Raw genomic sequence first — 12,921 nt, forward strand, 5'->3', positions numbered from 1 at the left:
ATAAAGAGTTACAACTGTTGTAAGTTTCCCATTGTGGCAACTACCATTGCAACTGGGCTCAGCAGCCAATCAAAATCAAGAGTTGCCATGGTAGTTGCTATGATGGCAAAGTTACAACAGTTGCAACTCTTTATGAAATAGGCCCCTGATCATGTTGGCAAACAATAAAACTTTATTCATGATAAATATGACTTGCAATGAAAATAGATGTAAAGGATTATCTGGCCCTCGAAAAAGGAACAATTAGCATAGAGATTGTGTTTCATAGCAAACCATATTGGGACTCCTATATCAACTGTGAAAAGCAAATTTCTCTCAATGTCCCGACAGAATAAAGCATAGCATAGTGAAAAGAAAGCTACTGGTAAAAAAAAATCATTTACATATGGAGCCATTAGTAGACTGGAAACTATAGACTAGAAAGGATTGAACAAGACTTAACCTTTGATTATGAGAAGAGAAAAAGGAAGGTAACTGAGATGGGAAAGAGAGATTCCACATCGATTGGGTATGATCAACCCAATTATATTGTCAGCTCTTACCGTATAGATTTTGTTTGTGGATGTACATATGAAAGCATCACAGTACATGACCCACATGCCCCTACACCACATCCTTGTTTTGTCCCCTGGAGCTTTACTGGTGTGGATATCGTTAAGGAACTGCTTGATAATTTCACTCTCAGACAAGGCAGCTGCCCTGTAAGAACATTCTCAATCAAACATGTTTTCATTATGGCATATTAACATAAACTCTAAAATTAAACATTTCTATCTCTTTAGTCAAGTACACTCTATATTCATATGTAAAAAGCATCATTTTAGAACAAATCAATATGAACAGGCTATTGATGAAATTGATAAAATAAAAAAAATAATCCTAGTGCACGTTTAGATTTTTATCCCAAAAAAATCTTTCAACAGCACACACTAATTTGAGGGAGAAACTCACATTCTATCAATTGGACATGGTAAAATTTGAGCAAATTAAATAAATATTCATATTAATTATTCAGCAAGTGGTTAACACTGTATAACACTGTTAACACTGTTGGCATAAAGGACAAGAAAGATGGAAGGTTCAACTTTCAACACCCTGAGACCTGGGAAAATATAAGGCCACCTCAACAAAGAGTTCATTCAAATTGGATACAGAGCAATCAGAAAAGCAGAACTCAAAATCAGATTAAAGTTAAGTTTATTTTGATTTATAAACAAAAAAATGCATATCCTAGGTAGTATTGTAAATAGGGAACGGAGAAGATCATACATTTGCTACATTTCTGATTTTTCTCTATATTATTAAAGTTTACAATAAAATGTGTGGGAATGTAGCAGACAATAAGAGCTAACATCAAGGTACTCTACACGTCCTGTTGAACCACGCAGCAACAATATACGTCATAATATTAATCAAGATGAGACAATGCTGGATATTACGTCTCCAGGCCAAGGACGCGACATTTCAATAATTCAATTACGTTATAACGGTTTGGTTCAGAGGCTCGATCTGCTCCATATGAAAAAATAAATGCAGATTCCCATTCTTAAAGAGTAAAATATTTTTTTATACAAATTTTGCTCTAAATGTCTAATTTGGATAATAACACAAATATTGACAGGCTTTTCTTTCGGGGAATACAAAATATATTGCCCTTCAAAAACCATATTGCCCTTGTCTAAAGACTCCGGCAAATGTGATTCTATTGCGGGCAATGTATTCGATGTTCCCCTCTGGCCAGGCAATATTATAATATCTCAGATCGATGCAAGAACACGCATAAATTATTGTACAAAATACATGTACATTCATAATTAAGTATCTTTTGTAACGAATGAGCTCTAAAATAGCACAAATTAGCCGAAAATGCTGAAGTCAATTTCGTAAGTAGTTATGAAATTGTAAATGTCTTTTTTTTCATAATTCTTTTTATCATGTTGGCATGAAAATATCACAACTTGGGAAGGGCTTCCCTTTTCTTTTCAATAACTAACTTGAAATTTACAAAAGAAATTGATAAAAAACATTGCTTCCAGAGTAAAAAATATCAACTACTGATATTTCGCTTCTGCATAAACCAGTCAGCTCCAAAGGATTTTCGGCACACCACATGAAATACCCTACCCCTGGGGAATGCTTTGTCAATGATTATGATTGGGATGTTTTTGTATTCCTATAGATTTCTGAATGTATTGTGTTTGAGTTTCCTATCCTTCCTAGCACCGTAACACGTCCCTGGATAGGCTTTGCCTGTAAAGCAGACGACCTATCTTTGATTGAACCCATGTGAATGCAGAGACATGCATACACTGTCTACATTACACATACTATGACCCATGTGACCTTGATTTGAACTACAGGTTTAATGCCTGACTTTGAAAAAGGTTCTTCACAAGTCTCGCCGGAATTCAAAATCAATAACACATGCGAAATGACTTTTTACCCCAAGATGGCCTTTGATGTAAGCTTTGTAGCTATATTCCACAAATAGGCCTATTACCCAAGGATCATTTGTAAGAAGTAGTACTTGTAAGAACACAATTGATGCAGAAATAAAGAAATGAGAGCAAGTTAAACCAAAACTTGAAACTTGAAAATGATGATGAACATGTCTTTCATTTAAAATTTTGTCCCTAGATGACCTTTGACCTCACCACCATCATCGCAGTATGGGATCATTTGTACCAAGTATAAAACACAATTGATGCATGGCCTCCCATCATTCGACCTTTAGGCCCCTAGATGACTTATAACCTTACCATTTTCACAAGTGTGGTACTACTACCCAAGGTTCATTTGTACCAAGTACGAACACAACTGATGGAGAAATGATTGAGCAAATTAAACAAAATCATTAACACCGACATAGCAGCGCTTTGTATCCTCAGGCAAAAAGCGCTTCATAAATCCAGCTATTATTATTATTATAACATGAAAAATTATACACATGGCCTTCTTTCATGGTCTTTTGACCCCTAGATGACCTTTGACCTCACCATCTTCATCACTACAAATGAGGTATTATCCAAGGTTTAAGTATATACACAATCAATGCAGAAATAAAGAAAAATGAGAGCAAATTGAACTAAGGCTTCAACACTTTTGCAACAGACACCCGTTATCTTTTAAGGGATCCTCACTTTGATATCAAGCTCTCTTTAATTCATCATTATTACATCTACCATCTGTGAGAGTGAAGCTCTCATTACTCTTATGTTAATGAGGCAATTATGGCAACCTATCAGTGTAAACAGCCTTGTACCAAGAGTTGTTTATAATTGACAAAGACCTCACTGATTATCATAAGGTCACTGCTTTATATTTTTTTGTAACGTTGAAAGTCTAACTACAGAATCCTGAATGTGTCTAAAAGAAGAATCTCCAGCTACAGTTCTTCACCAAAAAATGTATTCCTGGGTTCAATGTATGGATAAAAGGGTAATGCTAAACAAGTGGAATGCCTCTGGCCGTCTCACCTGCATCACGCGATTCAACATAGCAGCAGTGCTGACTTTGAAAACTACTATAACTCACACAAGATGTTCAGTGATACTTGGTTACTCTTACATGTCTTTCCACGTTTTATGAATTAGACCAATACACTTACAGAGATAGGATGGTAATTCAACAAATACCCCCAATGCGGCCAAAGTACATTGATCTCAAATGACCTTTGACCTTGATCATGTGACCTGAAACTTGCACCGATATTCGGTGATACCTGATTACTGTTATGTCCAAGTTTCAAAAGTCAGATCAATAAAATTGCAAAGTTATGATAGTAATTCAACAGATACCATCATTATGGCCAAAGTTCATTGACCTTTGACCCTGGTCATGTGACCTTAAATGTGCATAGGATTTTCAGTGATACTTGATTATTCTTATGTCCAAGTTTTATGAACTAGACCAACATACTTTCAAGTTATGATGGTAATTCAACAAATATCCCCAATTCGGCCAAAGTTCATTGACCCTAAATGACCATTGACCTTGATCATGTGACCTGAAACTTGCACAGGATGTTCAGTGATACTTGATTACTATTATGTCCAAGTTTCATGAATGAGATCCAAAAACTTTTAAAGTTATGATGGTAATTCAACAAATATCCCCAAAATCGGCCAAAGTCCATTGACCCTAAATGACCTTTGACCTTGGTCATGTGACGTGAAACTCAAGCAGGATGTTTGTCGATACTTGATTAACCTTATGTCCAAGTTTAATGAACAAGGTCCATATATTTTCTAAGTTATGATGACATTTCAAAAACTTAACCTCAGGTTAAGATTTTGATGTTGATTCCCCCAACATGGTCTAAGTTCACTGACCCTAAATGACCTTTGACCTTGGTCATGTGACATGAAATTCTAATAGGATCTTCAGTAATACTTGATTAACCTTATGGCCAAGTTTCATGAACTAGGCCCATATACTTTCTAAGTTATGATGTCGTTTCAAAAACTTAACCTCAGGTTAAGATTTGATGTTGACGCCGCCGTCGCCGTCGGAAAAGCGGCGCCTATAGTCTCACTCTGCTAAGCAGGGGAGACAAAAATGGCTTGGAACATAACACTTCTCATGACATAGGAAGATTGTAACTTCACAAATGAATCATAAAGCTCCAATCAACTGAATACACAAAATGACATCCCATTGCAAACCAGCAGAACCTGATACCGGGGACAGTATTCTGAATACCTGGGGTATTGTTTTTTCTCCATATATTATCTTTTCTCAAAAATATATGACAAAGTTGGTATTCTGGTGGATGTCATAACTTTTGTCACAAAAGTTGTCATAAACTTTATCTCTTCTCTTTAGCACACACCAAACATATGCAGCTCTTAGATGCACAGGGTAATCCCAATTTAGGAGCAAAAGATATGACAAAATTTATGACAGGGAGATAGCAGTCATAAATTTTGTCACATCTTTTAGCCCCAAATATCCCAAAACCCTGCCAACTTAATGTCAAGCATATAGTGATATTTTTTTAAATTATATTGTATTACTAGTTTCACTCATCATCCATGATATTCTTTAAAGTCATTTATTCATGCTTCAATTACTTAGGCCCTACATATTAATTCTCCTTTATTTCTCTGTTTCCCCTCTTTTCTTCTAAAATCCTTCACAGTCCCGTCTATCTTTGTATTTTAACACATCAATACTTATTCACGCATAGTTGCGTGATGCCAGCTATTGGGGATATGCCCTGCCTGCCTATTGGTTAAAAGGGCTCCCACTGTGAACTAACAAAGATATTGATTGGTTTGCTTCTGAAAAGATGGGACTTAGAGAGATATGACAGGGTAAAGACAATGTACATAGTGCAGTCACATCTCCAAGAGAAATGACAAAAGTTATGACAGTGTTCCTGAATACCAAGGGTCATTTAATCACACTTTGCCCTTGCTGTTTTTTTGTCAAAATAGCTTTTGACTTTGAAATAATTGTCTGCTTGCCTCAACCATAGGCCATGTGAAAACATAATTGAATATTGCGACGTAAGATAAACAGATGAATTCTCTCTAAATCCACGAGGGATAACATACATGTATCTCCATGCTCTCTACTCATGATTTTAAAAACAAGGCAAAAGCGATTTTGTGTCTCGCCCTCTTATGAAAATAACCAGAAATATTGTGATTTGCAAGGGCACGCAACAGAATTATATCAAAACTTTATTGTGAATGACTGGGTTAGAACAACACTTGTCATAAGAGCCTTGAACATAAACTTAAATGTTGACCCGAAAATGGCCTTTGACCTTATCATGTGACCTCCGAATGCATCATAACATGCAGGTCACCTAAGTACATCTACCATCCAAGTTTTGTTGAAAAGTGACTTCATACGGTCGCAGAGTAAGGTGTCATAAGAGAGTCTTGCATGTAAACTTTAACATTGACCTGAAAATGACCTTATCATGAGACCTTCGACTGCAGCATAACATGCAGGTCGGCGAAGTCCATCTACCATCCAAGTTTGGTTGAAAAGCGACTTTCGGTTGTGGAGTTATGTGTCACTGTCATTAGGTTTGTAACGGACGAAGGAAGACATTTGGATCCCCAAGTCTCGCCTTCACCTCTGGGGGGCGAGACAAAAATCATTTAAACATATTTAATGATAATATAGGTATATTTTCCCAGGGAAGCCACTTGGCTGGGCTGCCTAGGCGCTCAAAACATTCAAGGAATTTCTTCCTACCGGGTACCCATTCACCTCACCTGAGTTGAGTGAAGCACAGTGTGGATAAATTTCTTGCTGATGGAAATTACGCCATGGCTGGGATTCAAACCCACGACCCTTGGTTCCAAAGTTAGAAGACTAATCCACTTGGCCACAATGCTCCACATAACATATCATCATAACACATAATTGTAAATTTATTAATATACTCTATTTCTCTGGGAATAAGAAGTTTGTGAAACTGTGCATAAAATATGGCAATGAAACCTTTTAGTTCTCATTTTGGATTACCAATAAAGGCCAAAAAATAAGATGACCTACTCAATTCATGATTAAGTGCACCATTTTCCCAGGATTATATTGTCGATGAATTTAATAATAACATGGCTTTTGTCAAAGGATTTTTATGTGTACTGTTAAAATATCGGCAGACTTTGTTCTTCTGACTTAAAAAAATGATCTTTCATTTTCAATGATCAAAACTATTAAGATGATGAAATTTAATTTTCTTTTTTTCATTCAAATTGAATTCTGATCATTTAAAAGTACATTCATAATCACCTTCAGTGCTGAATCATACAAATTTGGGGGAAATCTGAAGATTTGATCATCAAATATATGCATGCATGTAACAGCCTGTAGTATTCAGAACTTACTAGCCAATCTCAGCCCATTCTAGCTGCTAAGCAACATTATAGGCCTATCTTGAATTTAAAACTGATGAAAAGGATACGCTTTGTCCGGAGATAAACATCAAGAGTAGTATCAGGATCTGCATCTTTTTCAATGATCTGAATATTAAAAAAGTGATGAAAATAAAAAACATTTTATCTGTTTTAACCTTGTTCAAAAACTAAAAAGCTATCTTTCTCAAGAGTTTCAATATAAATAAGTCAATTTTTATCATTTATAGAGAAAGTAGGCTGCCCTTTTTCACTTTTTCCTGTAATTATAACTCAATCATATTTTTGCTTACTTATCTTGATAACTAATTCACCTGTCAAGTATTATAAAGAGCAGTTGAGTAAACACAATGTAAATTATGTACAATTATTATCATTATCATCATTTTTGTCTGTCACAACTCACAAGATTATAACCCCAAATGAAGACAGGACTGTCAGCTTCACTGGAAATTTATGTCTCATCGACACCAAGTGTTACCACTGCTGCACTTATATTGTCAATAAAACTAAACATTTTGTCAAAATTCTTACAAATTTTCATACAGTATGAATATATTTATGTAAAGTAGAGATCATTGTGCGGTTTGATGCTGTTTCAAAAAGTATTCAGTATGATAGAGCAGAGGTCTACAGTTTACATAAGAAATTTGCTCATATTGTATTTGTAAAAACTACATATTTCTTCAAGTTGTTCAACCATTTGAGTCAGATTGAAGCTTAATGAGCAAAATTTTCTATAAAACCAGTTGTCAGTCATTTCAAATATCAAACATACTATGGAAATTCATGAAAGGTACTAAAAAGAGAAAAAAGAAGAGGAAACAATTGACTAATACCCCTTTCATAGTGAGAGGCTGAGAGCCAAAGTGGAGTTAGTCCAGGAGGAGTTACTCCACTTTGGAAGGCAATATGAAAATTCTGAGATTAGTTCAATCCGGATTCAAAGCGGAGTATCAACCCACTTCGAAAAGAGGATTACAAACGGAGTTACTCCGCACCAGAAATGCGGTATGCGCTTATCGCTGTGATCTCGCCACATGGAAACCATGGCAACAACTGCGGATACACCGCTGCGGTGCTTGCCAATATGAAAGGGGGTTTAAAGTCGGTCTGCAGTACAAGCGTATAAACTCAATCCGGAGTTCTTCTTCTTCTGATAAAGTACAGTCCACCGACTGGTGTATTGTCGTACTATATTTGGCAGGTCTGGTGTGGAGCATGTACAGTGCCATTTTAAAATATACTAAAAAGTTACTACTTGTAAGTGCAGCTAAAAAAACATGCTCCTCTCTTAGCGAAGCAGGATGCTCTGTACCTCTTGTTTGAAGAGGCTAACAGAGGTGACATTGGGTAGTTCGGAGTTATTCCGGAGTAACTCCACTTCGCCTTCAGTATGAAAACGGTATGAGTGAATGGAATGGAGATGAAAGATTATGATAAATAGACGTTTTAAAAATTGTGAGAAAAAGAATACAAAATATAGGAAAACCTAGGCTAAGCCTATAGACCTAGTTGTTAGTGACTTAATCAGGTCTTCCTGAATCGACTTGCAAGATCCAGATCCAGCCACTCATTAAATGAACAAGGTTATCATGGTTATGGCAATTAATTATCTTACATCGTATTACAGTTACTATACTAGCGATACCTCAAGTGATGTTCGTGCAGGCTCCACTCCATTTCACTCGTAATAGTAGTCTAGTAGTAGGCCTACCGCTTCACTGAAGTGGAGTGGAGCCTGCACGGACATCAATCAATGTTGAGGTATGGTAGTGGATCGTATTACTGAACACTTTTCATGAATTTAATCATATCAAACACATTATTCCAATAAATTTCACCAAACTTTCACCATAAATACACAAATACCTACAAAATATAAATATGCAGAAATTTTGCCAAAATTGTTTTTCATTTTTACGACATCAGCTTCCAATCGGACCTCTCTTCGCAACTGAAATTTTTGGTCACTTGAAAAAGGTATTGTATTACCGAACGTCTGTTTTCTATGGGAAAAGTTGAGAAATCAACAAAATCACTGATGAGCTATTTTGACCATATTTTGTTATTTTTAGAATATTAAAACTTTGAAAATGTTTTTTTCACCATTTTTCATCATCTTTCTATTCAAGTTCCCTTTGGAAGGATGCTGCAAAGAATTGAGCGTATTATTTTCTGACACGTACGATGCGCACGTTCGGTTATACAAGGCCGGTCGGTAATACCATCACTCACTATACAATACTAGCATTAGAAATAGATAAATTAGACAGCTGGCAGCCGTCTGTTTCGAGGAGTTTTTTAACATTTTATTTTTTATTTCTCCTCGTACACAGACGGCTCGCTATCGTGCAGCCACCATTAGGGGACTTGCAATGCAAAGTCCCCCCGTCGGGGCTCTACAATTTTTGTATTTAATGAATACAAATTTTGAAAGTTAACACAACCAAAATGCAAATTAATATTCCCTCTTGCATGTCTTGGCATTAATTGCCAAAAAACAGAGAAAAATCAAGTTAAAAGGAACAAAAACAGTGACTTACCTCGGCTGTCGCGCAAATTCACTTACCCGTTTTATCCGATCTTAAGTACATAAACATATGGCCATTGAGTCCCCTGTACAGATCGCGCTAGAACTTCGGTCTCTGCATTTGGTGAGTGAAGCCAACGGAGTTCAGCTGAACAACCAACATAAACTGAGACCGAAGCTTTTGGTCTATAGATAAATGATACTTGATAGAGCTTCATCCATATAATCGAGGTAAGTGCATAACCTGTTTTTCCCCTTTTTATTTCAGGTGCTATTGCGACCCCATTCTACCCCATATTTTAGAGGACCCTCTGCCCAATCAAGGAAGAGTCCTGGCCTGGGTTCCGGCCCGCTTCGCGGCCCAGAGGCGTACGGTACGTTACCTCCCTGGCCTGGGAGTGGGAATATAAGATAGATCGATGCCTTGCCTACCTACAAAAGTTTTAAAAATCATGTAAACCTACATCTACATTCTGTCACAAATTACTGATAACAGGATGTTACCTTTCTACCATTGCAGAAGAAAACTAACTTGTCAGGCATTTTAGAGAAGATCTTGCGCTTACGAAAACTTTACACAAAAGATCAGCTGATGGGTCGACTCGATGATGCAACCGTGGCGTCTCGCCGGTGTATGGCAACGCTCTCGATCTGCTGATGATATAGGCATGCCAGCCCCCGCGCGCGCCCCTGGGCCTGAGCGGTTCGATCGAGGAGGTAGGCAGTGCAGCTGGCGCGCCGCGCCGCAGAGCGCTGCAGCTACATTGGCAAAGGCATGGGGCTGCGCTGGGGTTTGTTTCACAAGGCCATCGTAGTGCTAACTTACTGAGTAACCATCTCACAGCTACATGTATGATCAAAATAACTATGACAAGCCGAAGAGGAAGCTGGGTTTAATATATTTTCATTTATTTTTATCCATCCTTTCATTGTTATTTTATTTTATTCTAATTTAACTAATCTCATTATTTCATTATTTTAAAGTATTTTTTTCATTTTATTACATAGGTTATTTACTCATTATCACCTTTACATTTCTTTATATTTTGTTTTGTCATTAATTAATTTATTTATTCATTTTTTTTATTTGAAGCGCGCTAATGCAATAGCCAGGTACATTGACCTTTCATAAAGACATTACAAAACCATGTACAAAAACTTAAAAATTACTGTATGATTGTATTTTTTGCATGTTCAGCCCCCTCTCCCCTTTGCATTACCGCGTCATTAAAATGATTATGTATCTCACTAAATCAAGTAACGCGAGCACGAAACACTGACGAGCTGATTTTTTTTTATATTCAGACCTAAAAAAGGGACATTTTAGGCAATTTTTTGTAATCATGTAACCAGTTACACTTTACAAACAATGCGAGCGCAGAGTCCACAAGCTGGAATTAATTTTTGTATATTGATCCCAAACAGAGGCATTTAAAGGACTATTTTTCAGGAATAACGGAGTATACATATCTCACCTCAGCCAGGCTAATGCGAGCGCCAAGCACGTGCGGATTTTTTTAGAATTACATCTAAACACAATCATGAAGCACTATATATCACAAATCATAAATTGCGAGCGCGAATAGAAGCCGGGGAACTGATTTTTTTATATATATTCAGACCTGAAGAGGGGCATTCTAAGGCTTGTTTGCATGAATTATTCATTGAGACCATGCATGTTTCACTAACCAAAATTATACGAGAGTCAAAAAGGGCCTAAGCTTTCGATCCCATATATATAGAGACGAAGATTCTGCTAGGATCTTTTTGACTCTCTAATTTACTCCATTGGTTCTCTCTTTTTTTTAGGTCATTTTTTTTTAGATTCAACAGCTTCTTTTTGTCAAAATTATACGAAACAGACATTTTTCAGACCAGAAAAGGGAATATTTTAAAGGACAAGTCCACCCCAACAAAAAGTTTAATTTGAATAAAAAGAAAAATTCAACAAGCATAACAGTGAAAATTTCATCAAAATCGGATGTAAAATAAGAAAGTTATGAAATTTTTAAATTTCGCTTAATTTCACAAAACAGTTGTATGCACATCCTGGTCAGTATGCAATTGAGGGAACTGATGACGTCACTCACTCACTGACTATTTCTTTTGTATTTTATTATCTGAAATATGAAATATTATAATTTTCTCCTCATTGTCCTGTGAAGATAAGTTTTATTCCTCCCTGAATATATGAAATTACCATTGTTTAATAATATATGATTCAGTCAAGTCGGCTGCTATGGTCAAATCTGTAAAAATTGAATATAATTCAAATAAGAAAAAACAAAAGAAATAGTGAGTGAGGAACATCATCGACTCTCACATTTGCATATCACTGAACTGTATATGTAACTGTTTTGTAAAACAAAATGAGCGAAACTTTAAAATGTCATAACTTTCTTATTTTACATCCGATTTTGATGAAATTTTCAGCGTTATGTTTGTTTGATCAGTTTTGGGCCCAACTTTGTGGTTGTAGTTTAAACGGTCTGGCAAACTCATCAAATTATTTAAATTTCCGTCTTTTTTGCGGATGACTCAAATTTATTTCATAATTTCAATTGTGATGAACAATTGATTTATCTGAAATGAGTCTAAACAATATAACAATAAAATAGCATGGTGCAATGCCAAAAAATTGACAGTCAATGTTACGAAAACTACATTATAATTTTATGTGCGTTAAAAATAGACGAAAATGTTTCAATATCATGATAATTGTCACTGAAAGGAACTTTATTAGATTATTAGAGTGTGTGGAGTCGGAATTATTTCTTGGTATATGTATCGACAAAACCTTACATGGAAGAAACAGGTTGTCATTGTCTGCAATGTGCTAGGCAAAAAATGGAATACTTTATAGATTGAGGAATTATGTAACAAAGAGAATTTTAGTTATGTTATACAATTCATTTATTTTACCTCATATAAATATAGTGGTCTGGAAGTTTGGGGTGGGACGTGCAAAAAACCCTGAACCCTTTATTATTACAAAAAAGAATAGCTAGAATAATGACGTTCAACCATCACTCTGCTCCTTTATTTTATGATCTAAATATTCTCGATATTTTCAAACAATACCAATTTTGATAGGAGTATTTATGCACGGTTTAATTAAAATAGGTTGCCGCATAGTTTTATTGATTATTTTTCATCTATAGATCATCCTTACAGTACAAGAAATAGAGAAAAGCGAAATATTAATCTTGACAAATATAATAACAATTTGGGAAAACAACTAATTTCATTTTTCTGGTCCTATTTATGGAATCATCTGCCATGTATTAGAAACAGCCCCAGTCGCAAGATATTTAGTAAATCGTTAAAATTAATTAATGCTACTGGAAGATTATCAGTTTTTGTACGGTAAACTGCCTGAAAACAAATAGTTCTATATAAAAAAAATCTAATTAAGATATATATTTGTTCTTGTAAATAGTGTAAATATGTTCACCAAAAATGATCGCAATTTTCTTTAACAGTAATAAGTAAAATTAGTCCGGGGAATTA

At 35.7% G+C, this 12,921-nt stretch overlaps 1 protein-coding gene across 1 annotated transcript in view; it reads right to left on the reverse strand.

The window, feature by feature from the left end:
- The window catches only part of LOC121409162 (xanthine dehydrogenase/oxidase-like), a 40,810-nt gene extending 30,655 nt beyond the window's left edge, over nucleotides 1–10,155 (reverse strand). Inside the window, exons 1-3 of the mRNA XM_041601008.1 lie at nucleotides 9,916–10,155; nucleotides 6,929–6,986; nucleotides 543–639 (exon numbers count right to left, since the gene is read on the reverse strand). Coding sequence (XP_041456942.1) covers nucleotides 543–639; nucleotides 6,929–6,986; nucleotides 9,916–9,954 — 194 coding nt within the window. The 5' untranslated portion in view covers nucleotides 9,955–10,155. The remainder of the gene's footprint in view (nucleotides 1–542; nucleotides 640–6,928; nucleotides 6,987–9,915) is intronic.
- Nucleotides 10,156–12,921: the final 2,766 nt, after the last annotated feature.

This window comes from Lytechinus variegatus, chromosome 2, assembly GCF_018143015.1.
Source record: "Lytechinus variegatus isolate NC3 chromosome 2, Lvar_3.0, whole genome shotgun sequence".
Lineage (NCBI taxonomy): Eukaryota > Metazoa > Echinodermata > Echinoidea > Temnopleuroida > Toxopneustidae > Lytechinus > Lytechinus variegatus.